The sequence below is a fragment of the Heptranchias perlo genome, chromosome 26, assembly GCF_035084215.1.
Source record: "Heptranchias perlo isolate sHepPer1 chromosome 26, sHepPer1.hap1, whole genome shotgun sequence".
NCBI lineage: Eukaryota > Metazoa > Chordata > Chondrichthyes > Hexanchiformes > Hexanchidae > Heptranchias > Heptranchias perlo.
In genome coordinates, this window is record NC_090350.1 from 22,416,056 (window position 1) to 22,443,937 (window position 27,882).

Here is a 27,882-nt window from a genome sequence, read left to right on the forward strand (position 1 = left end):
TCTGTCAACCCCCTCCATTACTTCTGTGCTATCAGGCTGCTTGTTCGACATCCAGTCTTGGATAAACTGTAATTTCCTGCAACGAAACATCAGGAAGACCAAAGTCATTGTCCTCAGCCACTAGCACAAACTCTGTACTCTAACCATCGACTCCATCCCCTTCCCTGACCGCTGTCTCAGGCTAAACCTCAGAGTCCTAACTGAGTTGAGTTTCCAATCCCATGTTTTCTCTATGATAAAGACCACTTATTTCCACCTCTATAATATCACCCACCTCTGCCATTACTTCAGGCCATCTGCTGCTGAAATCCTCTTTCATGCATTTGTCACTTCCAGACTCAATTACTCCAATGATGTCCTGGCTGACCTCCTATCTTCTACTTTCTGTAAACCTCAGCTCATCCATTACCATAGAATGTACAGCACAGAAACAGGCCATTCAGCCCAACAGGTCCATGCCAGTGTTTATGCTCCACACGAGCCTCCTCCCTCCCTACTTCATCTAACCCTACCAGCATACCCTTCTATTCCTTTCTCCCTCACGTGTTTATCCAGCTTCCCCTTAGCTGGCCCCCTTATTCTTCCTATGAAAATGCAATACCTCACACTTTTCTATATTGAAATTCATTTGCCAATTACAGGCCCATTCTGCAAGTTTATTAATGTCGTCTTGAATTTTGTCGCTGTCCTCCTCAATATTAACTATACCACCACCCCAATTTGGTGTCATCTGCAAATTGTGAAATTGTGCTTCTGGTTCCCGAGTCCAAATCATTTATGTAAATAGTGAACAACAGTGGTCCCTGCACTGATCGATGTGGAGCACCACTTCCCACATCTTGCCAGTCTGAGTAACTACCTTTTACCTCTACTTTCTGTTTTGTAGTCAGCTTGCTATCCATTCTGCTACTTGTCCCCTGACTCCATATGCTGTGACCTTAGTCATGAGTCTAATATGCGCTACCTTATCAAAGGCCTTTTGAAAATCCAAATATATTACATCTACTGTATTACCCATATCTACCCTTTCTGTTACTTCTTCAAAGAATTCAATAAGATTGGTCAAGCATAACCTTCCTTTTGAAATCTCTGCTGACTTTTCTTTATTATATTTTCGTTTTCTAGATGTTTTTCTATTACATCTTTGAGTAAGGATTCCATTATCTTTCCTACCACCGACGTTAAGCTAATTGGTCTATAGTTCCCTGGACTGGTTCTATCTCCCTTTTTAAATATAGGGATCAAATTAGTTGTCCGCCACTATTCCCTTTTCTAATGAATTTTTCTACATACGTAATAATGCCTCTGCTAGCTCTTCCCTAACTTCTATTAATATGCATGGATGCAATCCATCCAGACCAGGGCTTAGTTAATCAATTGTCTCCCCCTTTTCTATCTTAAATGTCTTTTTATATATTTTTTGATTTTTTTTTTCTAATGTCATACCCACCATGTTAATCTGCCTGGTAAATACTGAGGCAAAATAATTATTTAATGTTCCTGCCATTTTGCTGTCATTACCTGTGAGTTTATCGTGTGTATCCCCTTAGTGGCTCTATCCCTATCCTGATTATTCTTTTGTTATTTTTGCGTCTGTAGAATACATTACTATTTCTTTTTATATTCCTTGACAATTTAATTTCGTAGTTTCTCTTTGCCTTCCTCATTGTTTTTTTTAACCTTTTTCCTAACCTTTTCGTATTCCCTTTTGTCATTCTTCTTTGTTGTCTATGTACTTAGTGTATGTCTTTTTCTTTAGTTTCAATTGTGCCCATATATTTTTATTCTGTGGTGTGGTGTGTCATCACTGCGCTGCCTGTATCCTATTCCACTCCAAGCCCTGCTCGTCCATCATCTCCGTCCTCGCTGACCTGGATTGGCTTCTGGTCCCCCAATGCCTCAAATTTAAAATTCTAATCTCATGTTTAAATTCCTTCATGGCCTCACCCTTCCCTATCTCTGTAACCTCCTTCAGCCCTACAACCTCCTCCCCAACTCTCCATTCCTCTGACTCTGGGCTCCTGTGCATCGCCCCTTCCCCCCCCCCCCCCCCCCACCATTAGCAACCATGGCTTCAGCTACCTCCGAACTCCGGACTTCCCTCTCTAAACCCCTCCGTCCCTCAGTCTCCCTCCTCTCCTTCAAGACCCTTCTTAAAACCCAGCTGTGACAAGCTTTTTGTCACCTCACCTAATCTTTCCTTCTTTGGATCAGTATTCATTTTTATTGCACATCCGAGAAGCACCTTGGGACATTTTTCTATTTAAAGATGCTATATAAATGCAAGTTATTAAATTGTTTTCAGATCCTGTCCCAGTATCTTGCAATGTTTGCAAGTGCACAGAATGGAAGATTAAGTCTAAGTACTAAAATATTCACTGCAGTGTTTGAACATGATTTTTCATGATTTCATCCATCATAAATCTATTGGAGTAACAATGTGATTTTTGATTTGTTGTAGGTGATGGGAGGTGGAGATGCACTTGGGTTAAAAAAAAGTGGTCAGCATGATGTATTTTTTGGGTGGAGGGAGGGTAGAGACGAACTCTTGCTTTCAATTGCTCATGAATGATGTAGTGTTTACCATTATGAGAAGATGCTGAAGTACGCTGACAATTGGAGCTTTCAAATTGAGAAAAGCCATAAGATTTAACTAAATTTACCACTTATTATGTTTGGGATGGGAATTGGAAATTTAATATCAAGAAATATAACCTTCGGCGTTTAGTTCTTTTGAAAGATATTGTCACCTAACATTATTATAGGTCTTAAAATGTATTCAAAATTGGAGTTTGGGATACACTTCATCTCTCTTCTCAGCCTCCCACTATCATTGCTATGTTTCTCTGAACAAAGCATTTTATGTATTGAGAAAGCACAATGAAGATCTTGCGTATTACAAAGGTGCATAAAGATCCTACATAGTGTAACATCAAATATATTATAGCAATGTAAAGAAACAAAATTCAGTTGCTTTTTAGCAGTATACTATAAACTGAGGGAATTACAATAGGAATTACAATAAGAATAGGGTACATCAACAATCAGGAGACCAGTACAACCTGAGACATGAGTTGCATTTAAGTGTTGCCTCCAGATTCCTTTCGGCACTGTGGAACTGCTGTGCTAATGCCTCACAGTTCTAGTGTTCAGAAATGAACCTTGGGACAACACAACAGAGGCAAGCACCTAAAAGTAACGTTAAAGCCATATTTGAAAGTGAGCATTTACAGTTGAAGGAGTTTACCGCTTGTGTTTCTGGACCCAGTGGTAGGTCAATGAAAGATTAACTGACCATCTTTTAAACACTTTTTAGAGGCATTGCATAGAATCCATTTAGCCTATAAGTATCTGATACCAAACTTTTTATAGATTGCCTGCTGTGGTTAGAAATAGCAATGCAAAGTATTTTTTTTACATCATGAATCAGAAAATACCTAGCCATCAGATTCTTAAAGAGCAGCTTAAAATATTATACTCTGACTGTCTGCCACTGCTTAAAATATCGTGCCTTTCTTTGCAGTTCACATTGCACAATGAGACATTAAATACAGTACAATGATGCTTAGCAACTGTGGAAAGACTTTAGTTTGTTTTATAATTCCTCAGAGACATTTCCCATAATCAGGGATTCCCAATTTTATTCTTTCTCACTGCAATCCATTTCCCCTGCATACAGTAGGATTTGTAGATGAAGGAGAATTGTTCGAACAGAACCTGTTCCCAATTTGACCTTCTATAAATACTTTATCATCTAATGATTTTTAATCCAGTTATTTATATTAAAAAAAACTTGAGTATATATATCTGCACCTTGTGGTAGATCACTTTGAAATATTACCTTCAAAGATCGTGTTACTGATGTGCAAAACAGACCAACAGTTTATATAGACTAATATATATAAGATCTATTAGCAATTTAGATCAAAAGAGCGCCATTTGCTCTACCAATTAATGTATCACATGCAAATGGCATTGTTGCCATTTCAGTGCAAAGTTTGTAATGCAAGCCCTATTGACAAAGTTGAAATCAGTATTAAAAAATAACCTGCTGCTTTTCATACATCTGGCATGTATAACTTTTGCAGTCTATTTTTTTTCATATCAATAATCTCTAATTGGGAACATGAAGTCATGTCATGAAATGCATATAGATATAATGATGGAAATTCTGTATTTTGGATTCTTCTGAACTCAAAAGAGAGCTGTCTGTCTGGTTGTATAATGTGGTGGCAGCAAGGTTAGTTCTGATCTCATCCCTTCTGCACCTGGTGTGAAAAAGTTCCACTGCATTTGGTGCACATGAACAAACTAATGACTTTTAGCATAGTTGCTTTCAAAGTCAATAGCAAGTTTATGTGCTTAAAATAAGTTAATTCCTATTAAAATACACAAATTTGGTGCATGGCGTTAATTGTTCTTTTAAAACGACTTGGCTTCTTACATCACAAATTCTATTGAAGTCTAAAACCCAAATCAATAAACTTTTTAGTTTTGAGGCAATCTGCTACTTTGAAATTTGGAACCAGTTACTAACGAGCTACAGTGCTGTATACAATAACTCCAGATGTTCTGATGCAAGGTGTACTCTTATTGACCTTTCCTAATGTCTTAGTGTTAATGTGTTCTTCTGCATGACAGACTTTACTCTCTTATGAATACAATCTCCCCACCCCCTCCTGGTGGATTAAATTACTAACTGGCAGACGAAGGAGCAATGCTGTGGTATTCTGATTTCCATGGAACTGTTGAAAATTCTTGAACCCAGACGTGGTTGACATGTAACACTTCTGTGCACTTGAAACTAGGGAGATAGCTACACTGAAGCACACAATACCTGTTACATTTCAGAGATTTTATTTACTTTGTGTAAAACCACCAATAAGCACTGTAGAAGGGCTAAGAGAATACAATGAAAGTGCCAAACTGGTTTTGTTATAAATTAAGTTACAAATGTTTTATTTTCTGTCAGTTGAAAGGATAAAAAAACCTTACTAACGGTGGCTTTTATGTCCCAAAAAATGAAGATCATGGAGAGGCTTAATAGAGGGATTTTTCTTCTTCGGTTTTCACTGCTAAAAAACCTTGTAAGCTTTATGGTATTTTTAGTATAATTTAGATGGTCCTTTATAAAATCTTGTACAGTAAGCTATTGTCAAATGTTTATATTTAGCCCATCCAATAGCTTAGTGGATATATACACCACTCCGTGTAGCACTAAACCATACAGATGAGGAAGTTCCTTGATCAATTCCCAGTCTGTGCTCAATTAATTCATCTTAGCAGGGGCAGCACTTGACACTGCAATTAGCCCTAGCAGCCTTGGGAAGGTGAATATTTGCCAAGCTTCCCACTACAGATCACTATCCAATAACCCCTGCAGAGTAGATGTGTAGTAGTAGAGGCCTGTAGTTCCTGTGGAACTGCAGGAAGAGCCAGGAGAGAAAGGGAGGGTGTTAGAAAGAAAATTAAAATGCATCAAAAATATCCGTATATGTTTTAAATGGAACAATCCAAATGTATCTTTGGTATCAGATTGATTTACCTATTGATATATATTAATTTCTCCAAGTACATGTGTAATATTCTAACTTTATTGTACATGACGTCAAAAATTTAAATGTGATTTATTTCTGTTTTGGTTGAATGCACTTGCTTCATGCTACGGAGATCATAGCGTCATGTCAAGGGGCTGCTTGCCAGCTTTGATTTTTTTTTAAAAATTCATTCCTGGGATGTGGGCGTTGCTGGCAAGGCCAGAATTTATTGCCCATCCCTAATTGCCCTTGAGAAGGTGGTGGTTAGCTGCCTTCTTGAACCGCTACAGTCCATGTGGTGAAGGTACTCCCACAGAGCTGTTAGGGTAGGGAGTTCCAGGATTTTTGACCCAGCGACGATGAGGGAACGGGGATATATTTCCAAGTTAGGATGATATGTGACTTGGAGGGGAATGTGCAGGTGGTGGTGTTCCCACGCGCCTGCTGCCCTTGTCCTTCTAGGTGGTAGAGGTTGCGGGTTTAGGAGGTGCTGTCAAAGAAGCCTTGACGAGTTGCTGCAGTGCATCCTGTGGATGGTACACACTGCAGCCACAGTGCGCCGGTGGTGAAGGGAGTGAATGTTTCGGGTGGTGGATGGGGTGTCAATCAAGCGGGCTGTTTGGTCCTGGATGGCATCGAGCTTCTTGTGTTGTTGGAGCTGCACTCATCCGGACAAGTGGAGAGTATTCCATCATACTCCTGATTTGTGCCTTGTAGATGGTGGAAAGGCTTTGGGGAGTCAGGAGGTGAGTCACTCGCTGCAGAATACCCAGCCTCTGACCTACTCTGGTAGCCACAGTATTTATGTGGCTGGTCCAGTTAAGTTTCTGGTCAATGGTGACCCCCAGGATGTTGATGGTGGGGGATTCGGCGATGGTAATGCTGTTGATTGTCAAGGGGAGATGGTCGTTGCCTGGCACTTGTCTGGCACGAATGTTACTTGCCACTTATCAGCTCAAGCCTGGATGTTGTCCAGGTTTTGCTGCATACATTTTTGTGAAATCTTGGATAGGCTCCTAAGTAAACCACCTGGTAATATGGAACTTTTCCACATAAGAGGAGGCCAAGACTGATGTCTCTCTAGATTCCCCAGTACCTGTGGAGAAGTCCAAAGCCTGTACTGACCAATCAAGCCTACCACCAGTTCCATGAAAGTAAGTGATCATTGGTGGAGAGAGGATGGAAAAAATAAGCCACTCAGTGCCTTACCATTGTACTTGAAGTAGCACTTGCAAGTATCACTTGCCCTCCCTATCTATTTGAGTAGGAATTATTTGAGTGTCAGTGTTGAATTCTTTACATCTTGTAAGTACTATAGTTTACAGCTGGTATTACCAGAAGTAACTTTGTGGTTTTTCTTTTAAATTAGCAAATTAGATTTGAAATGCAAATGCTGGAGAATTTAAAATGTTTCCACTCTGGGCACTAATTGTCAGTGTCTAGTGCACCCAGCTCAGGTATAGTGCAGTCAGGTTCCCTCCACTCTGCGTCCAACAAGTTTGCCTAAACTCGAGCCTTTGATGAGCACATTTGCTGCATCGCTGTGAATTCTTCCACTTCTCGCATTAGTCATCCTTATGGCCTTTCAGTGTGAGATTGCCAAATGTAATTGTTTTGTTCCACAACCTGAATCCACAAGGGCTTGAATGGAGATTGCCCTCACTCATTTAATGTGGGACTTTAACAGAGAGATGTTTTCCTCCCATCTATCTTAGGTTTATTCAAACCAAGTCCCAGATATGAAGTTCCCTATATTTCTGATTTTGTCCCATTAATTTTCTTAAAAGTGCCTGAGGCAGTGCAGAGATTAAAGATTTCCACAGGTCTGAAATTGATGATCTACTTCTTTAAGGGCACCAATAACACATCTTCTGTAAATGGCAAACTGATTTTGGGATGCGTAAGAAAATAGCAGATAAATTTTTCTTTTAAATTTGGTTTCTTTTTACCTCTTGGTCAAAGTTAATCAATATCAATCTGAACAGAACTTGCATAAGACAAAAATAAAAGCAAAGATCTGAAGAAATAATTTAGATTTTAAGAAAATTATCACTTTTCTTGTGATTAAAGTATCTGGACAGTTGACTTTGAAATGGAGACTATTTTCCTTGCACATTTGTTCTGCTCCAGTAACTTACAAAAATATTTTTTGACTATTGTACTGTATAATTCGTAACATAACCAGTCATTACAATACCAACTTATTATTTGTCTTACTTGTTTGGGAGGTTGTGGCTTGGAAAGAGTAAACTTGTTGGGTACATGTCTCCACTTAAGTACAGTACTTCGATCCTATCACAAAAGTTATAAAATGAGCACTGCAGTGGAAGCATGTCTGTTGAGAGAGCCTAGGGTTAACAGTCTGAGGGTTATATTTTCAATTCATTTTTACTCCTCTGATTAATATCAATGAATATTTTGTAATCTGAGGAATACCTGTAGGAAGGACTATACACAGCAACAGAGCAAATGTTTTCATCAGAAAAATGATTGTATAAGTAATGCTGTATTCCCATACAGGTAAAGAATTGATTTTGGGGGGGGGGGGGAAATTGACTGAAGAAACACTGGTTCCTATTCACAAAGTTTGCAGATCCAAAATGCTCAGTGAATAGAAACCACTATGGGTTAATTTGCTATTAACATGTTGTAGCTGCTTTGACTGTGAACATTGAACATTTGTGTTCCCCATTCCAAAGCTCTGCTTTGAAAAAAATGCTCAAAACCAAACAAGTTTTTGAGAAAATAAAGAATATATTGTGACTTCTAATAATGCGATTTCAGGAACTCCGCTGAATACAAGCTATTATAGTTATCTGAGTTTCCATAGCACTTTCACAAGCTTTTTGATTGCGCTGTAAAACAATACATCAGGGAATGTTTTCTTAAACTGGTGGGCTGATGGCCTTTTACCCTGTCCATTAATGAGGTTGTATCGCTGTGACTGGATGAGAGCAGAAAAGGAAGGAAACGAAGGGGGCAGGGATTGGAGAGGCATCCAGTACATGACAAAACAGAAAAGGAATTTTGAGTCTGATTTAGTATTTCCGTATCAAGATTGTGCTGAAAAAGGCAAAAATCTTTTCCCCTAGAATGCCTTGCATTCCATTGGCTGATCTGGTGTTGAGGAGAAATGTTTTACATTGCACACAGGATTTATTTTAGTTTTTTAATTATAGAGGCTGCCAGTTTTGTTGAATTCAAGAGTCATCTTGTTAAATCAAGTGGCAGAAAATTCTAGATAAGTCAACAGAATTACTTTTTAGTGAGATTATATAGCAGTGAAAATAATAGAATTTTGTAAATAAAACAAGCTCTGCGGTCTACAAAGTTGGAAAGTTAGTGCAGAGGTTTAAGATCAAGAATATTAAATACCTTGATTTTAGTTTGCTTATTAAGTAAAAGAGTCAGTATGCACCTTTTTAAAATGCTAAATTAAATTTATGGTCTGCAGTTTTCAAAATAATATTGAATTCTTGTGTACATTAGTGTTTTTATCCTAGATTGACGTTATTTTGATTTGGAGTAAGAGACTGACTGCACAGAACTAACAGAATATCCCATTTCTGAGACACATACTTTTTGTTGGAAAATTGCAGAATAGTTCAACACACTCCAAGTATTAATCTGGAGACTTGAAGGCTTTGTTTTTTGCTGCAGCACACTTTCCATAGTGTTAATGCCTCATATGTAAACTACTGCACAAGCGGCAGACCAATGGCCACTAAAGAGTCAACTTTCTGAGAAGCTGCAGTTTGACCACATGGGGCTGAAACGCAAGAGGGGAAGGGGAGAGTGCATAAGGTCGAAACTTCAGCGGCATTCACAATGTTACAGGACTGGCGGTGAAAATAGGATCACAACAGATGCTGCTCACAGAGTGTGTGAGCGAGAGAGAGAGCGAGCAAAAAAGGGCGTTTCTTTGTCTGTGCAGCAGGGAGACACTGAAGTCAGTTGAGGGAGAAAAATTGCAGTGGAAACCATTTGCCCAGTGTACTGTTTAAGATCCCGTGGCAGCTTAACAATCAAACAAAAGAAGTAAGTGTTTAAAACTCTTTTTAACCTCTATCTAAGTTCTGGAAATTTGACAAGGCTGCCACGGGATTCTTTGTGGCTGTGAAAGCGTAACTGCATCTAATTAGCCACAGAAGCTGACGTAGGCTATGGGATTAATCACAGCAGCTTCAGATTGCCCATGAGCAAACCAGTCCTGCTAACTTTCTTTGAACAGCACATGCTAAGGAAGGAGCTGGCCTCGGAGAGGCTGACTTTTGGAAAGGCTCTGGGTGGCTGGACAGAACGCGGAAGCTCACAAAACCTTTTTGTTCAAGAGTAAAAGTTTGCCTTGCAGAATGTGACAGCTGGACTCAACACTTTCAAGATCCGGGAAGAAAATTAACTTTCTTTGTCATGCATCTCACAGTCTGGTTGTTACAGTTCATAAACCAAGAGGAAAAAGAAAAGCTTTTTTGCCAACTGATATGAAAAAAAGACACCTGGACTAAAACAGGAATAGATAAATAAGAAAACCTTGCTGAATTAGGAGCTGACAACTCTTGGCACCAGTGTGTTTCATGTTGGAGTTAGTTTTGCTCTTCAGTAGATAAACAGTGTAAGCTAGATACTGACTGGAATTGCAGAATCATGCCAAAATGGTTTAATAACATCAACCTGCAAAGGATTGATTTATAGGAAATAACCTAACATCATTCTTTTTTTTAAAAAAAACTCATCTGGAAACTTTTAGTCATTGTTCTGAAGTTGTACAGTTTTGAAAAATGCCATGATGTTGCTAAGAAAGGAAGCAGCTGAAGCTCCACTGATTGAAGAACTTCCTGTCTTTGAATCTGCCGGAATATCCGCCAAGAATCATTTTTCAAAAGAAAACATGCCGATTTTCAAGGACTGCCTCTCTTGCAGCAGCCGGGTACTTGGGCATTGTAGTTTGTGGTTAAAATGAAAGGAATTTACGCAGAGTTGGACTACAGCATATGAAAGGCCTTATTCTTATCAGCCACGATGCATGTGAATAGAAAACCAGAGAGAATCTGAATTGAATACACAAATGTAGTTTTGGCAATTTTTCGTAGAAGTGATTTTATTGATCGGACGTGCTTCATTGATATGTGACAAGTGAGTAATATGCTGTTGGAACATCTACACATTAAGGACTGTTGAAAATTCACCAACACATTTCTCTGTTGGATATAGAGTACAAGTCACTAACTGCTGAAAATTTGATCAATTTTTCTTATTGTGGATTTTTAAAATCACTTTGGAACAATGGGGAAGCCACTCAGCAGGCCAGACTGTTTACGACGCAATAATCCCACCTGCTTAGGAAAAAATGAAGAGGATGATATGTACATTGAAGATTGCTACATTCCACAAAGATCCATATATGACACCATGAGAATTAATGAACAGATAGACCTAGGATCAAAGGCTAACCAGCCATCAAGAAGTTTTGCTGATCACACACACTCACAAAGCCAGAGAGCTGTAGAGACTAGCACTTTATCAAGCAATGGAACTCCCACCACATCCAGTGTATTTGAAACAAGAACTAGTTGTGAAAGTAAAAAATTAGATGAGAGAGTCATATTTGATGCACTAAAACTGAGCAGTGATGTGATTCGGTCCTCTGGCCCACCAAAGAGGAGACCTCATGCGGAGAGGAAAGAGAACATTAACAGGAGATCATGGAAAGCTTTCCTGCCACCAAACTTTCCAGACTTCACAGAAAGAACTGAGATCCCAGCAAATGAGCCTGCAGGTAGTGCAAATTCAATTAAAGAGAAAAGACATTCTAGCCACTTGCCTGTTGAAATCCCTAATCTTTCTCCTGAAAACGAATTGGCCATAGTTAAATCAACATTAGAAAATGAAAAAAATTCTGCAGGAATTCTGACATTTCAGCAAGGAGCAGAAAGTAAATTGAAAGATGCTGCAGTATTGTCTCAAAGTTCAGAAAGTGAATGTGCTCCATTACTGGAGTACAAGGATGTACCGGTGATGACAAGACATTTACCCGAGAGTTGTACATGTATATCTGCAACGTGGCCAAGAGCCTTCAGGGCCAAAGGGACATTAGAGGATGCCTCATTTATGCATAGAAGAGCATATGAAATAGCACAAGAAAGGAAAGCTATATATGCAGCATCAATAGAGTGTGGAGGTGTTTTGGATTTGGGTGCAACCAAACTAGACACTGATATTGTACATAAAATGCAGGAGGTTACTGCTGAATTTGAAGAACAGGATTATGATGTAGAATTCAAAAGGCATGTAAATCTTGAGACAGAGGAGCAATGTAAAGATGAAGAAATGCTGTTTGATTCAGAATTTCTTAGTGAAGAATCAGCACTTCAGCAGCTCGATGCTATAATCCTGGAAGGTACAGAAGGAGACACGGACTCTCTGTTACAATTTGAACAAGAAGAGCGGAGATTGACTGAAGACATAGAATATTTTAGTGAAGAATCAGCACTTCAACAGCTAGATGCTGCAATCATGGAAATCACAGAGGAAGATACAGACTCTGTATTAAGATTTGAAGAACAAATACTGATTGATGACAAAGAACTTGGTAAGAAATCAGCATTTCAACAACTAGATGTTGTAATGGAAACCACAGAGGGAGACACTGACTCTCTGCTACAATTTGAAGAAGAAGAGAGAAGCTTGATTGAAGACAGAAAAGTTCTTAATGAAGAATCAGCACTTCAGCAGCTAAATGCTGTAATTTTGGAAAGCACAGAGGGAGATACGGACTCTCTGCTACAGTTTGAAGAAGAAGAGCGAAGCCTTATTGAAGACAGAGACGTTCTTGATGAAGAATCAGCACTTCAGCAGCTAGATGCTGTAATCTTGGAAAGCACAAAAGGAGACACTGATTCTTTGTTAAGGTTTGAAGAGGAAGAGAACCAATTAGTGGGTGATGACAAAATAATGGAACGTGATGTGTTAATAGAAGGGGAAGAAAACTTTATAGCTATTCAAAAATCAAGCTCTTCCATTGAAGAGAGTTCAGAAGAAGAGGGTAAAATCATCAAAGAGCTAGAAAGTAAACCACAAAGCAATACAAAAGACACTAGGAGAATGATTGCAACTGAACAGAAACCAGCTACTAACACAGATTGGAAAAATAACACTAATCAAAAAGAGAAATCTGAGTCCATCATTAAATCTGATGTACAACAGTCCAATGCAGATTTTGACACCACTGGACCAGAGGAAGGTGGTGTATACAAGGAAGAGATTGCAGCTGTGTCTGAAGAGGATTGTAATATAACATTCAGTCATGATGTCTGCAAGGAAATTGTGGCTGATGCAGAAGAGTTGCTAGTCGATTCAGATGAAAACTTTAATTGTGGTAAAGAAATCATTGTTTTGTTTGAGGCAGGGACTATAGGTACTGAATCTGAAGCCTTAATCAAGGAATGTGGAATGCATGACCCTGACATAAAAAAAGACCGGCAACAAGACTCTGTTCAGTTAGAAGAATATGAAACAATTGTTCAATATCCTACAGCAGATTCATCTATACCATCAGGTTTAAATCTCACTTGCTGTGCTCAGGAAGTAGTAAAATTGCTCGATGTGGAGGCGAACATGGAAATGGGGGCAAACTCTGTGCAATTAAATGAACATAATATCATTGTTGAATATCCTTCAACAGATTCCACTGTAGCATCATGTCTAGATCTCTCATACTGTGCTCAGGAGGTGGCAATATTGCCCAATGTGGAGGAGACCAAGGATATGCAGGCAACCTTTGTACATTTAGAAGAATCTGAAATGGTTGTTGAGCCTCCCACTACAAATTCTCCTTTAAAATCAAGTGTAGATCTCTCAAACTGTACTCAGGAAGTATCAATATTTCCTAGTGTGATTAATGTAGGCTCTGATTTGGAGAAATTCCCAGGTGACTCTGATGAAGTGGAGCAGTACTTTCATTCAGACAGAGAAAGCAATAAATGCATTGAATTTGAAGTTCAGGAAATCGGCATTCAATCAAAGCCATCGAACTTGGAACTGGAACTTGATGCAACAGAGATTCAAATTCTGCGCACGGATGGCTGTACTAATATTCAGTTCAATGAGCAGAAAGATTTGATAGAATTGGATGCAATAAAATGGTCAGAAATTGTCGAACCTGTTGATTCGGACACGGTGGGCACACGTAGCTCAGAACAACAGTTTGATAGTGATCCTTCAAAAATGGATTCCAAGTCTGATGATATGGTTCAAAACATTCGGTGTTACAGTGAAGTAATGTTGATTGACATGGATACTGAGCAGCTACTTGAAGCAATCAGGTTTCTCTTCCAATCCCACGAAGAAGTGGACATTATTGAAACAACTGTGACAACACAAGCAGCTGGATCTGAAATTTGGGAAACTGACTTGAAGACTGAAGTGTGGGAAACTGTTTCTAGTTCATGCTTTGATGATGACTTTATCGAAGCAGGCATGCTGGAGTATTTGTTTGAGTCAGAGATGCAGGAAGAATCCCATGACTCCAATCCATGGGCACAGCCCTTGGAACCAGGTCCACTTGATATCATTTTAGACCCTGGTGGTGAGGACTTCACTGTGGAACCAAATGAAGTGGATTTTTCTGTTTTAAATGAAGAGTTGGATACAGCTAATGAGGTATTTATGTTACTGTCTGATGCTTTAGATGACATGTTTCCCTGGCAAAATTGGTGATGGGCATGTCATGAGAACGTGTGAAACGACAGAGCATTACTTTATCTGTAGTGTCCTGTGAATAAATTGAAAATGTTAAACTTGGTTTTATTTTTGATGCATATTCATATGCATTTACAATGTTTGTAACAGATTTAAGTCAACTGTGATCAGTCATTCACATGAATAAAACTTAAACTCATTGCTGTGAATCTGTGCCCTGGCCCTCCCCCTCAAAAAAAAAAGTCAGTTAAATGCAGTGCTCGTGAAATATATTCACCATAATGTGAACAGAACAAAAGCTTTCCTCAAGACATGTGAGCCTCCAGCAGCTGTATTGTTCTTACTATGGCGTGGTGCTCATCTAACTTGTTTAAATCAAAAAATTTAACTACCTAATGAGAAGGTCACATCCAAAATTTCAGAAAAATAAGTTAACAATTAAAAATAAAACTTGCACAAAAATGCAACTGATTATCTCTGACTGAAGGAGGTTAATATTTCAGCACTGAAATAAAGATATGATGTGGACATGCCGGTGATGGACTGGGGTTGACAATTGTAAACAATTTTACAACACCAAGTTATAGTCCAGCAATTTTATTTTAAATTCACTTTTTTTTTTCACATCGTTCACCTGACGAAGGAGGAAGCCTCCGAAAGCTTGTGAATTTAAAATAAAATTGCTGGACTATAACTTGGTGTTGTAAAATTGTTTACAGAAATAAAGATAGTTTAGACTCCTATTGTAAAAGGATTTTGAATTCAGTGACTGGGCAAACCTATTAGATCAAGTATCAGATTCCCAGTCAGACTGCTTCAGTTAGAATCTGTAAATCAACTGACATTCAAACTTTGCCACCCTTTTTAAATAAGTTTGGTTGGTTCTTAGCCTGGTAAATGGAACACAAGTATAACTGGTTGTTACAAAGTGGCATTGTTGGCAACTGTTCAAAAGTCTGTGGCCAAAGCCATCCCACCACCTTGATAGAAGGGGAGGTTTAAAATTCCACCAAATAAAATTAAACATAAAAATAGTGCCTGGGCACCTAGGTTAATACTCAAATTTATTTTCTAGCTAAAGTGGAAAGTGGGGAGCCTCGGGTGATCTCCGAGCAGTATAGGCAATGCTTGTGCACTGAAAGCTTCAATAGAGGGAATATCAATGTATGAGTATATACAGTAATGTGTAAATGGCCACAAATATGCAGAGCCATGGGCATTGTAGTGGTCAGTTATTTCAACCGATGCTTCAAAAAGAGAAGTTTATACCATGAAAGTGAAACCAGTCTCACTGAATGTCATTGCTGAATAATGCTTGGACCCAGCCTGCTTTCACATTACTTACCTTTCTCAGAACAGCAAACACCAGACAACTTCACCTAACCACTTACATTTGAACTGGCAAGTTTGTTTATACGTGCACGAGAGAGTTGAGTCCAGCTGTGTGCAATCCGGGTATAATCTAGGAAGATCATGTCAGATACCTTTTTGTATATTAGGATTTTCCTCATTACCACACACTGCACATTCCCAGAGAGAGTGGGAAAATGGGTTGTTCTCCAATCTGTGTCAGTACTGTAATTTAAATGTCCCTATAAAATGTCTGAGAGAAGGACTGTGTGGCTGACCATTCTTCTCACCTCCCTCAATGGCCCAACTCAAAATCAGGAATTCACCATCCAGGGAACTGCCGTGGAGAACTGACTTCTCTATTTTTCTTGATGCAGCATAACTGTGCCTTCATTTCAGTGCATTTTATGCTTTTGCTATTTTTTTTTAATTCATGTATGCATTTAAATATCTTCAGGACATCTCAGTATTGCACATGAATTGAGAATTTCTGTTTCAAATTAATAGGTAGTGATTTTTCCAGTCTTTCTAGAAATGGAGTGGTTATGGTCAATTGCTAGAAATTAGATCATATTATATAGTTGCATTGAGCTTAGTAACACGAGTTTACACTATCTGCCAGTTTAGCAAATTTGGGAAAGTTCTGATATTTTTACATTCTTGTGTAGTACTTATTTTGCAATTTTTCAGTCGTGTTTGGTTCTGCTATGTGTTATTTACATAAATATGAGATAATGCTCAGGAACGGGTACACTCTGAACATAGGTTAACTATGTCACTGCATTAGATTTTGTGAAAATGGTTGCCCAGCTGAACTTTAATAGCATACCTACTAAATTTTTGTCTGCGGCATAGAAATATTAATTATAATCAGCAACCCATTTGAGTTCTGAAATAATCAGCAAATCCTTACCTTGATCAGTTTCAAATAACTCCTTGCTGACTGACTAGTGGATTCTATAGCTAGTTTGATCTGAAAATACAGCTGCATGTTCACTATAACAGACAAAAACATAGCACAAGCCAGATCCTCCTTCATTGCTGACCTTGGTTAAAAGGATGTCATTTGGAACTGCCGCCAGCCCACTTTGTTTTGAATATTCTTAGCTTTCATAATGCAATAACAGGACCCAGATCTTGACAATTAACTATGAATTGTTTTCTGTAGTAGTTAGCCTGATAGTGTTGAAACCAAAATCTGGTTATCTGATTACATGGCTTGGACAGAAATGTGTTCAGGCAGGCAGACATTAGTTTGACCAGACAGAGTTTGACCGTCCAAGAAATACTTGCCTTTATATAAAAATCTTTATGAAGTTTTTCTTTGTTCATTCGCTGGATTCAGGTGTCGCTGGCAATTATTGCCCATCCCTAGTTGCCCTGAGAAGGTGGTGGTGAGCCGCCGCCTTGAGCCGCTGCAATCCATGTGGGGAAGATGCTCCCATAATGCTATTAGGTAGGGAGTTCAAGGATTTTGTCTCAGCGACGATGAAGGAACAGCAATATATGCCCAAGTCGGGATGGTGAACAACTTGGAGCTGGTGGTGTTCCCATGCACCTGCTGTCCTTGTCCTAAGTGGTGGAAGTCACGAGTTTAGGAGGTGCTGTCAAAGAAATCTCGGCAAGTTGTTAGTGTAGATAGTACACACTGCTGCCACTGTACACCAGTGGAGGAAGGGATGGATGTGTAGGCTAGTGGATGTAGTGCCGATCAAGCTGACTGCGTTGTCCTGGATGTTGTCGGGATTCTTGAGTGTTGTTGCAATTGCACCCATCCAGACAAGTAGAGAGCATTCCATCACACTCCTGACGTCTCTGTGGTAGAGAGACTTTGGCAATTCAGGAGGTGAGCCACTCACTGCAGAATACCCAGCCTCTGACCTGCTGTAGTAGCCACAGCATTTATGTGGCTTGTTCTGTTGATTTTCTTGTCAATGATGACCCTCAGGATGTTGGTGGGGGACTCGACAATGATAATTCCATTGAATGTCATGGGGAGGTGGTTGTGCTCTCATCACTTTATAGAACCTTTCAAAACACATTTTTACTGTTTATCAAGTTACAATAGATGTGCATCCTGTTACTCAGCAGGCTACTTTCTGGACACCAACATCAATAATGTAACATCTCAAATCATAATTCACTGTTCAAACAGGAAGTTCCCAATGGCTTATCCCTTTTAAGGTTGGGAGGAAAAACAATTCTCAACAATTTGTTACACCTCCAAATGGATAGGGGTTAGAATTTTACAAATTCCTTAACCCCTCAAATATAATTGTTTTTCCTCCTTTCCATCTTTAGGTTCCATTGATTTCCTCTTGCTGATACATTAGCTCCTATGGGAGGTTTGGGATGGTGTGGGCCATGAAATAACTGGGAAGTGAATTCCAGTCCCTCCTGCTGGGACACTCATTTCCTCACAACCCATTTAATACTCAAAGGATATTTCCACTTAACTCAATTATCACTCATACCATAGGATTACTTCTTGGTTGTTTTTTTTCTCTATCATCAGCTGTCATATGTACATTAAAACTATGTACATTGCGTGAAAAACATCTGCTTGAAATCGGATCTTCTGGAATTAGAAAGTATTATCTCCACCTAACACTTATTAACTGAGAGATTTTATTTTTGCCATTTACCGGTAAGTAACAGCATTGTTAGCTGAGCCCATGGGCCTCCACTTCTGATTTCTGCATTCAAAATATACTACATTCACTACTATGAAAGCATTCACTGCTATGAAAAGTACAAGCCAAGGGAGAGTGGCAAGTTGGATTCAAAATTGGCTCAGTGGCAGAAAGCAAAGGGTAATGGTCAACGGGTGTTTTTGTGACTGGAAGGCTGTTTCCAGCGGGGCTCCACAGGGCTCAGTACTAGGTCCCTTGCTTTTTGTGATATATTTTAATGATTTGGACTTAAATATAGGGGCATGATTAAGAAGTTTGCAGATGATACAAAAATTGGCTGTGTAGTTGATAGTGAGGAGGAAAACTGTAGACTGCAGGAAGGTATCAATGGACTGGTCAGGTGGGCAGAAAAGTGGCAAATGGAATTCAGTCTGGAGAAGTGTGAGGTAGTGCATTTGGGGAGGGCAGTCAAAGCAAGGGTATACAATAAATGGGAGGATACTGAAAGGCTTGGAGGAAGTGAGGGATCTTGGAGTTCATGTCCACAGATCCCTGAAGGTAGCAGGACAGGTTGATAAAGTGGTTAAGAAAGCATATGGAATACTTTCCTTTATTAGCCTAGGCGTAGAATATAAGAGCAGGGTGGTTATGCTGGAACTGTATAAAACACTGGTTAGGCCACAGCTTGAGTACTGCGCACAGTTCTGGTCACCACATTACAGGAAAGATGTGATTGCACTAGAGAGGGTACAGAGGAGATTTACGAGGATGTTGCCAGGAGTGGAGAATTTTAGCTATGAGGAAAGATTGGATAGGCTGGGATTGTTCTCTTTGGAACATAGGCTGAAAGGTGATTTAATTGAGGTGTACAAAATTATGAGGGGCCTAGATAGAGTGGATAGGAAGGACCTTTTTCCCTTACCAGAGAGGTCAATAACCAGGGGGCATAGATTTAAAGTGATTGGTAGAAGGATTAGAGGGGAGCTCAGGAAAATGTTTTCACCTAGGGGGTGGAAGGGGGGGTCTGGAACTCACTGCCTGAAAAGGTGGTAGAGGCAAAAACCCTCAACTCATTTAAAAAGAACTTGGATGTGCACCTGAAGTACTGTGACCTACAAGGCTATGGACCAAGTGCTGGAAAGTGGGATTAGGCTGGGTGGCTCATTTTCGGCCAGCGTGGACACGATGGGCCGAATGGCTTCCTTTTGTGCCTCAAATTTTCTGTTAGGACATTTTCTGGTGTTGGTCATTTATGTGGCCAAGCACAATAGCGAATTGGCAACCCGATTTGCACTCTGCCCCGAATTTATTTTCAATTGACTTCATTGGAAAACGGGTTGCCGATTCGCTGTTTTGTCGTCTGTTTTGCGCTATTGCCTATGACTATTTTAGAAAGTAGTGTTTTGTTACGTTATAACCTGCACCTTCTCTGCTGCCCGTCTCCTTATATTAAAGTGGGGAAATCATCTAAATGCTTATGCTCAGATATATGGAATCCCTGGGAGTTGGCCTGGTACATCAAACAGCTAGAATTGAGAGGTTTCTCAGCATTCATGGTTGAAGTTGCTAACAAGTTGGTCCGTCTTTGGACAGAGGGTTAAAAAAAAAATGTGATTTGGTTTTAAACAAGGTGAAACTCCTTCTTGGACACTTTGTTTTTCTGATGCTTTGCAAATCAATCTGTGGTGCCAGATAACACACTATACAACAGTTAGAGAAGATTCTCAACCCTGTTAAACCACTGTATGTTCACACAAATGGAATTTCCATTTAATGTTTACAAATTGTTTGTCTCAGAAGTGAGATTAACTAAAAATGGAACATTTTGTAATTTTGCAAATTCTATCACATCATGCTCCATTCCACTTCCGTGCCTAGGATTGCAGGGTCCACTGTCTGAACAGTCTGTCTCGTGGAGCAATCATTTCTTTTATGTCTTTCCTCTATTCCATGGTATCTGAAACTGAGAGAATCAACTTGATGAGTGTTTTTAAGCTACTTGTTTTAACTGAGGAAAGTATGGTTTCTTGTGCAACTGACCCAAAACCACTGCATCAGTGAGAGACTTCTTGGAACAGTTGGGCATCTGTATGTGTTTCTTCCCCTCATTCCTGGTACCATACAAATAATTTCTGTGTTTGAGGAAATTTTGTCCCATTGTTGTACCCAACTTGCCACATTTCCAAAATTAGATTCCACTGAGAGAATAGGACCAAACCAGAAAGTTAACATAACTTTTTATCCCTTGTGGGGACACAGTTTTGGGTAAACCAATGATTTAATTTTCCTTACTAAAAGTGTGATAGAATGCATTTACTGTGCTGCAAATAAACAAATAGGGAGTCTTCTACAAGAGCTGAAGTTAGTTCAGTTAGAATCTTGAGCAAATATCAAGAGTTACTTTAGATGATGCCTGTAAATAACTACCTAACACAGTCTTCATAATTTTACCCAAGGCTACTGTTTGAATTTTCCCACTAAAAAAGATGAGGTTTAAAATATTAAGTGACTATGCTCCTTTGATTCCCTGCCTACTAAACCTGTAGTATGTAGAGAACAGCATAACTCAAAAGTTGAGAGAAATGCTAGAGCAGGTATTTGTATCTTTTTGAGTATATTAAGACATCATAAAGTTAAGAAAGAATGTCTTTTATTGACATTCAGTAGTGTCTTTTTAATTGTTGCCTCCATCTGATAACAGTGAGTATTCTGAGAGATGATTTTCGCGTTTAGGTTGAAGTGTGATCTGAGTTCCTACATTCTCAGGACTCAGGAGGTAGTTTTGCTTTCGTATAAACTATGTTGCCATCTTTGGCTGGCTTTCTATCTGATAGCAATTCCGATAAAATACACACAGGCCTTTTAAACAATCGTTAGCCAAATCTGTACCTTCAGGCTATTTTTGTGTTTTGTATCTTACACCTTAGTACATTCCAAGATTTGTCTTTGTGTATCTAATAAGTGATTTTAATTTTGTATTGACTTAGTATGGCCACACACCATAAATCTCCTATCCATATAGGAAATAAAGTGAATTTTATAATATTTCATGGAGGGCTTTTGTGACCAGTATTGTAGACTTAATTGTTTCTCGTTCTTATTCTTTCATTTTAGACTTTTCAGAAGGTTCAAGTAGATCCTATCCAGTACAAACTTCAACAGACCAATGGGGTGGGACAGGGTCTTATTCAGAGTGCTGCGAAGAATGCCAACACCCAAGGACTTGAACATGATTTGGATGAGACCAACACCAGATGGAACACACTCAACAAAAAGGTCAGTTCTTCCTTTTCAATAGTGCATATAGCAAAGAGACAAAGATTTCAGGAGAATAGAAAATTGATGAGGATATTTAAACAAATGTTGAATGTTTAGGTTCATACAGTAAAAAGAAATGTATTTACAATTTTGACTAAAAAAGTTAGACCGTACATCAGACGAAATACAAAACAGTAATGGCCTTAATTCACAAAAGTGAAGCTTGGACGTTTGTCTTGATTCAGTTACTGTTTTAAATCCATTCACAATCATCCTGTATGATATACCAGTCAATCTCCTGTGGTATCGCACATGGGGAGTCCATCTTCCATGACAATGGAATCTATCTTCTCGTGCCCCCTCCCTCTCTCGTGCCCCCTCCCTCTCTCGTGCCCCCTCCCCAGCTTGCTCCTGCTCCCCTCCCTGGCTAGCCTGTCTCGCTCCCTCTATCTCCATCCCCCCCCCCCCGTCACTCCTCTCTCCTTCCCCCCCCCCCCCCCACCGTCACTCCTCTCTCCTTCCCCCCCCCCACCGTCACTCCTCTCTCCTTCCCCCCCCCCGTCACTCCTCTCTCCTTCCCCCCCCCCCGTCACTCCTCTCTCCTTCCCCCCCCCCCGTCACTCCTCTCTCCTTCCCCCCCCCCCGTCACTCCTCTCTCCTTCCCCCCCCCCGTCACTCCTCTCTCCTTCCCCCCCCCGTCACTCCTCTCTCCTTCCCCCCCCCCGTCACTCCTCTCTCCTTCCCCCCCCCGTCACTCCTCTCTCCTTCCCCCCCCCCGTCACTCCTCTCTCCTTCCCCCCCCCCCTGTCACTCCTCTCTCCTCCCCCCCCCCCCGTCACTCCTCTCTCCTCCCCCCCCGTCACTCCTCTCTCCTCCCCCCCCGTCACTCCTCTCTCCTCCCCCCCCGTCACTCCTCTCTCCTCCCCCCCGTCACTCCTCTCTCCTCCCCCCCGTCACTCCTCTCTCCTCCCCCCCCCCCCCGTCACTCCTCTCTCCTCCCCCCCCCCCCCGTCACTCCTCTCTCCTCCCCCCCCCGTCACTCCTCTCTCCTCCCCCCCCCGTCACTCCTCTCTCCTCCCCCCCCCCGTCACTCCTCTCTCCTCCCCCCCCCGTCACTCCTCTCTCCTCCCCCCCCCCGTCACTCCTCTCTCCTCCCCCCCCCCCGTCACTCCTCTCTCCTCCCCCCCCCCCCGTCACTCCTCTCTCCTCCCCCCCCCGTCACTCCTCTCTCCTCCCCCCCCCCCGTCACTCCTCTCTCCTCCCCCCCCCCGTCACTCCTCTCTCCTCCCCCCCCCCGTCACTCCTCTCTCCTCCCCCCCCCCCGTCACTCCTCTCTCCTCCCCCCCCCGTCACTCCTCTCTCCTCCCCCCCCCGTCACTCCTCTCTCCTCCCCCCCCCCCCCGTCACTCCTCTCTCCTTCCCCCCCCCCCCCGTCACTCCTCTCTCCTTCCCCCCCCCCCCCGTCACTCCTCTCTCCTTCCCCCCCCCCCGTCACTCCTCTCTCCTTCCCCCCCCCCCATCACTCCTCTCTCCTTCCCCCCCCCCCATCACTCCTCTCTCCTTCCCCCCCCCCCCCCGTCACTCCTCTCTCCTTCCCCCCCCCCGTCACTCCTCTCTCCTTCCCCCCACCCCCGTCACTCCTCTCTCCTTCCCCCCCCCCCCCCCCCGGTCACTCCTCTCTCCTTCCCCCCCCCCCTTGCGACCTCTCCTCCCCCACCCCCCTCGCGACCTCTCCTCCCCTACCCCCCTCGCAACCTCTCCTCCCCCACCCCCCTCGCGACCTGTCTCTCTTTTCCCCCCCCCCCCCCCCTCGCTGCCTGTCTCTTTTTTCCCCCCCTCGCTGCCTGTCTCTCTCCATTCCCCCCCCCACCCCCTCCACTCCCCCCACCCTTCTCGTTTTCCCCTCTTCTGTGCCTGGGCCAAGTGCTCTTTAAGACTTGCCGTACAATATTTGTGTATGGGGGGAGGGGAATCCTAAATTCGAATTGTTATGATCATATTGTGTAATAAGAATATTTTTTTCCCAGGTGGCAGAACGTATATCCCAGTTGCAAGAAGCACTATTGCATCGTGGAAAATTCCAGGATGCTTTGGAACCTTTGTTGAGCTGGCTGACAGATACTGAAGACCTGATTGCCAATCAGAAACCTCCTTCCGCAGAATACAAAGTGGTGAAGGCACAAATTCAGGAACAGAAGGTATTTTACGCTGTCAGAGAGGCAATAGATGTGGATTTTTCTTTCAATAGATGGGCTAGACTAATGGCTGTTTTTATTTTAATAGCCACATAGTAAACGAGAGGTAAAATTTGCAGCATGGAACAAACGTTTAGGATACCACATTGAATTTTTCATTTCCAGAGTATGGGCTACAAAGAGACATTTGTTCCATGTGCAGAGATGAACAAATGGCCATCCACTGAATCTATGCCAAGTCTGAATAGCTAAAATCACTATTCTTCTCTCCAGCTCATTGGCAAAATAAAACTTGTATCAGTGCCAGCTTTCCATCTTTTCTTAAAGGAAGCTGTCTGCCTGAAAAAGTGTTTGGCAAACTTTTTTTTATATAGATGTACAATGTGATGGCTTGGATTGCATTAAAATGCCTCTCCTGTTACTTGTATACAATGTGACCATGCGAAAAGTGACGCATAATTCTTGTGCTTCTCCTACCCCAAAACAAAGGAGATTTGCCAAACAACCTTTCATGAAAGCAGTGGCTAGTTTTTTTTTAAAAATAAGACCGTACAAATCAACTTACACTAAAATTTATTCTAATTTAAAATTTATCATTATCTGAGTGGCACAAGAAAATGTGTCAACTGCTGAAGAGCTGTACAAATGAAACAGCAGAGTTTTAAGTAGGATTTGATTCATTTAAGTAACTGACAAGTATAATTTCTTTACTGACATGATTCCCCCACAACAAAGTCTCAATTCTCATGCAGCACCATGAATTGTTTTTAAAATGTTTGCCATTTTGGGCTGAGTACTGCAATTTCTCATTAATAAATGCTACCTTGATGTTGCAATAACGGCTGTGAACCTCAAGTAGTTTCTGTTAAATTACCTCTTGGATTAGTGGATACCAGTGACATTTTTATACTCACCTTCACGCTCATCACAGCTTTTAGTCTTTTCCCCACTCTGAATAACATCAGCAATTCTGTTTTTACTGTACTTTCAAGAATATGCGTTCAGATGTATTTTGTGACGCCATTTTACATTTTGATTAAATGGTGCTTGCAGGAGTACATTGACACATGAAGGTTTCTTAGCATTGTTGTGCTTGTGCTGATATTAATGCAAGTTTAATGCTTGAAGGAATTTGTTCTTGATTCCTGGGTTCATTTTGGTCAGTGCAGCACTAGTGGTCCCATTATTTTGGGCCACTATTCTTTGCTGCCAATAGAAGGAAAGCGGCTGCTGGTTTATTTTCCCTTCTGTGGTTCAGGAGTTTGGATATTTTATCCTACAATTTGGATGTACTTTACATCAATAATAACTGTTGAAGGAATAAGGTAAAAAATCCATTCATCAAACTGGCATAACCCATGTATCTAAGACAGGTGAATTTTACAATGTATTCTCAAATCCATTTGGTTCTGAACACTTAACTAAATGTTTTAATGAAACACTCAAAACATAACATCATTGTTTAGGTTATAATCACAATCAGATGAGTTTTAAGGTAGCTTGACAACAGTTTTAATGTGATTTAGATAGTATCCTTATGAATCATTTCTAAGGGTATTTTGGGAACTCTGCAATTGTACTTTTATTATTTTATGCTGGAATATTCCATTTTGCCTGCCCCTTTATAGTGCGATTTAATTTGTAGATTACAGCAGAGTTAATAGCATTCAGTAACAAAATGAGCTAACACATTGAAACAACTGAGTCTTTTAGGTTTGGGGTGCAGTGTGAAAGACTTATTCCGGCCCACCTGTAAACCTTGCCGCAGCCTCGGTTTCACTGTGTAAAAAGAGTGACTGATCTGCATTGTATTTGATGAGAAAGGTGTGTTTATGAATGTATTTTGGAGTTGAGGCAGTGTGGTTCTAAGGAGGTTGGAATATGGAGTGTTTTGGAGGTACTGGAACAGATCCAGTTAGATGAAGTTGAATTTGCCTGCTCGTCGCTGGAAAAACATAATCTTGTACGTGTGAAAAAGCTGGGATGCCCTGGTGTTGCCCTATAACAGGGTAAGCATGCCTGGGAGCTCCATGTTACATCCAACTGGGGTGAAAGGCTGGCCAACTCAGTGGAATCTTCAACAGGCAGCAGACCTCTCTCCAGGCTCATAGTGTTAGCACAGCTTCCAACTCCTTCTGGCCTCTTCTGGGGGGCAGAGGGGGTACGGTATGTTGTATTTGACTTTTATATTTGTATTCTTTTCTCCATGCCCACATTGCATAGAAGGGCATCTGGCAAGCCTAGCAGCTTTCTTGTAGAGCAAGGGAAGGGAGAAGTAACTGTTTTGGTTTATTATTTATTATTTCAAGATACCACTATTATGGGGTGGAAACTCTGTTGCAGACTATTTGCTTATTTTCCTTAAAATATGCAAACCTTCAATACAAATCAGAAGAACAGAATAGCTGAACATATGGAAAAATTTTCTGTAGTACCTTGTGAAGAATCTGGAAAGTATAAAGGGGTTAAAGAATGCTAGTACTACTTATACAGCCTGTCAGGGCAGTTGTTTTGCAGCATTGTTCCACAGAAAAAATGAGATTCAAATCTAAAGCCACTTGGCAACTGTTGAGTCATTTGTGCAAATTTTTTTTTTTTGCCCAGCTCCTGCAGAGACTACTGGATGATCGCAAAGCCACGGTGGAGATTATTAAGACAGAGGGAGAGAGGATTGCAGAGTCGGCAGAAACAGCTGAAAAGGAAAAGATCCAGAAACAACTGCAGGGTCTGGGGGAAAGATGGGACAGTTTGCTCAGCAAGGCTGCTGCAAGGTACAAGGCCTTTCCACATTCACATGTGGAGAGACAAATCAGCATATTTTCGCTGTGTATAAATAAAGATGTTTTTAAGACAACGTTGTAGAAACGCTCTCCTATTTCCAGAATTATAAAGTTCCCTCCAAGGCCATTCTTAGTCAGTCGTGGAGAATTTGAAGTCAAGACTGAGCACAGATTACACATTCTAGATTTAATTTTAATGAATTGTGATTCCTCGGCTTATAGTGTAATGATGGGGTAATTGCTAAGCTTCATATCAGTATCATGGGAGGAAAAGAATCAAATGGCACCATTAAAATCAGTTAAGAAAATTTCAGTTTTAATGTTTTTAAAATTATCAGATTTCATTGTACAAATGAAATGTTGAAGGGGAAAATTTGAAAGCAGGAACTGTTTCCAGACTGTTTATTTTATTAATTTCACATATGTGAAGGGAAAAGAAAATGCATAAAAAGCAGAACATACACTTGCTGCATCTGAATTCAGCAAATCTTCAACATATCTTCATTTTGTAAACATTCATATGAGCTCTTTATATGAACTTATGGTGAAATTTTACTACACCTAGCCAATGTGGAGTAAAGTTTTTATTGTGATGGCTGTTGGGCTTGTAAACACTTGACTGCATTACCGCTGTAGTAACTAGAGAAAACATGTGCATGTGCAGCTGTGCAGAGGATCACTGTCAGCTGGCTTTACAACAACTTAAAGCAGACCCAAGTTAATAGTTTTACTCCATTTTAAGTCTAAAGACCTATTCATGTCAGTGCACTATGTGTTCAAGTGTGTAGGCATTGGAAGGAATACAAAACACCCCAACAGTTTCTACTGAAAAGAGCACACTAGCGCAGAACCTTTTCCTCATTCCTATTTGAAGATTCTATTTCAAATACTAGGGACAAGCATCAGATTTGGTATGAATCTGAATACAGATGCAGGTATCCATTTTTTAAAAAGACACACCTATCTAGGCATTTGCAAAATGATATCTCTGTACAGATGTGCATACTTTGTAAGCATTCATAAAACCTTCAGCTTCCATCGTAGTGGATGGGTCCAGCTGCAGTGACTACAGAGGAAGATAGATTTAGAAAAGACATGTCATTTTATGTGATTTAGTGATTTATGACTTTGTTTCCCCTGTAGTTGAGTGAATGCTTCTGAATCCATGGTTGTGTAATGAAGGGTGTTGTATATTATGATCTCTCACAGCGCTAGTACTAGATGTGCATCTGAGTCACTGGCAACCTAGTGGGAGAGAGTGTCTTCTAAATGTTCCTGTGGAGGCATTTCTCTGCTTAGTGACTAACATTGTTAATTTTGAGCATCTGAATTTTGGACCATGCAAATCCAAAATCTGCATTTATCCAAATGCTTGCCCTAAAAAGTTAGAACAGCACTTAACAAAATGTTAATCATTCAGAGTGTTCCCCAA

At 40.7% G+C, this 27,882-nt stretch overlaps 1 protein-coding gene across 16 annotated transcripts in view; it reads left to right on the top strand.

Moving 5' to 3' along the window:
• macf1a (microtubule actin crosslinking factor 1a) overlaps window positions 1–27,882 on the top strand; it is a 523,722-nt gene that overhangs the window by 413,884 nt on the left and 81,956 nt on the right. For all 16 annotated transcript variants that reach the window (XM_068006497.1, XM_068006495.1, XM_068006501.1 and 13 more), the window contains 3 exons: window positions 21,332–21,493; window positions 23,503–23,673; window positions 26,275–26,441. In XM_068006497.1, the coding sequence (XP_067862598.1) occupies window positions 21,332–21,493; window positions 23,503–23,673; window positions 26,275–26,441 (500 nt within the window). The remainder of the gene's footprint in view (window positions 1–21,331; window positions 21,494–23,502; window positions 23,674–26,274; window positions 26,442–27,882) is intronic.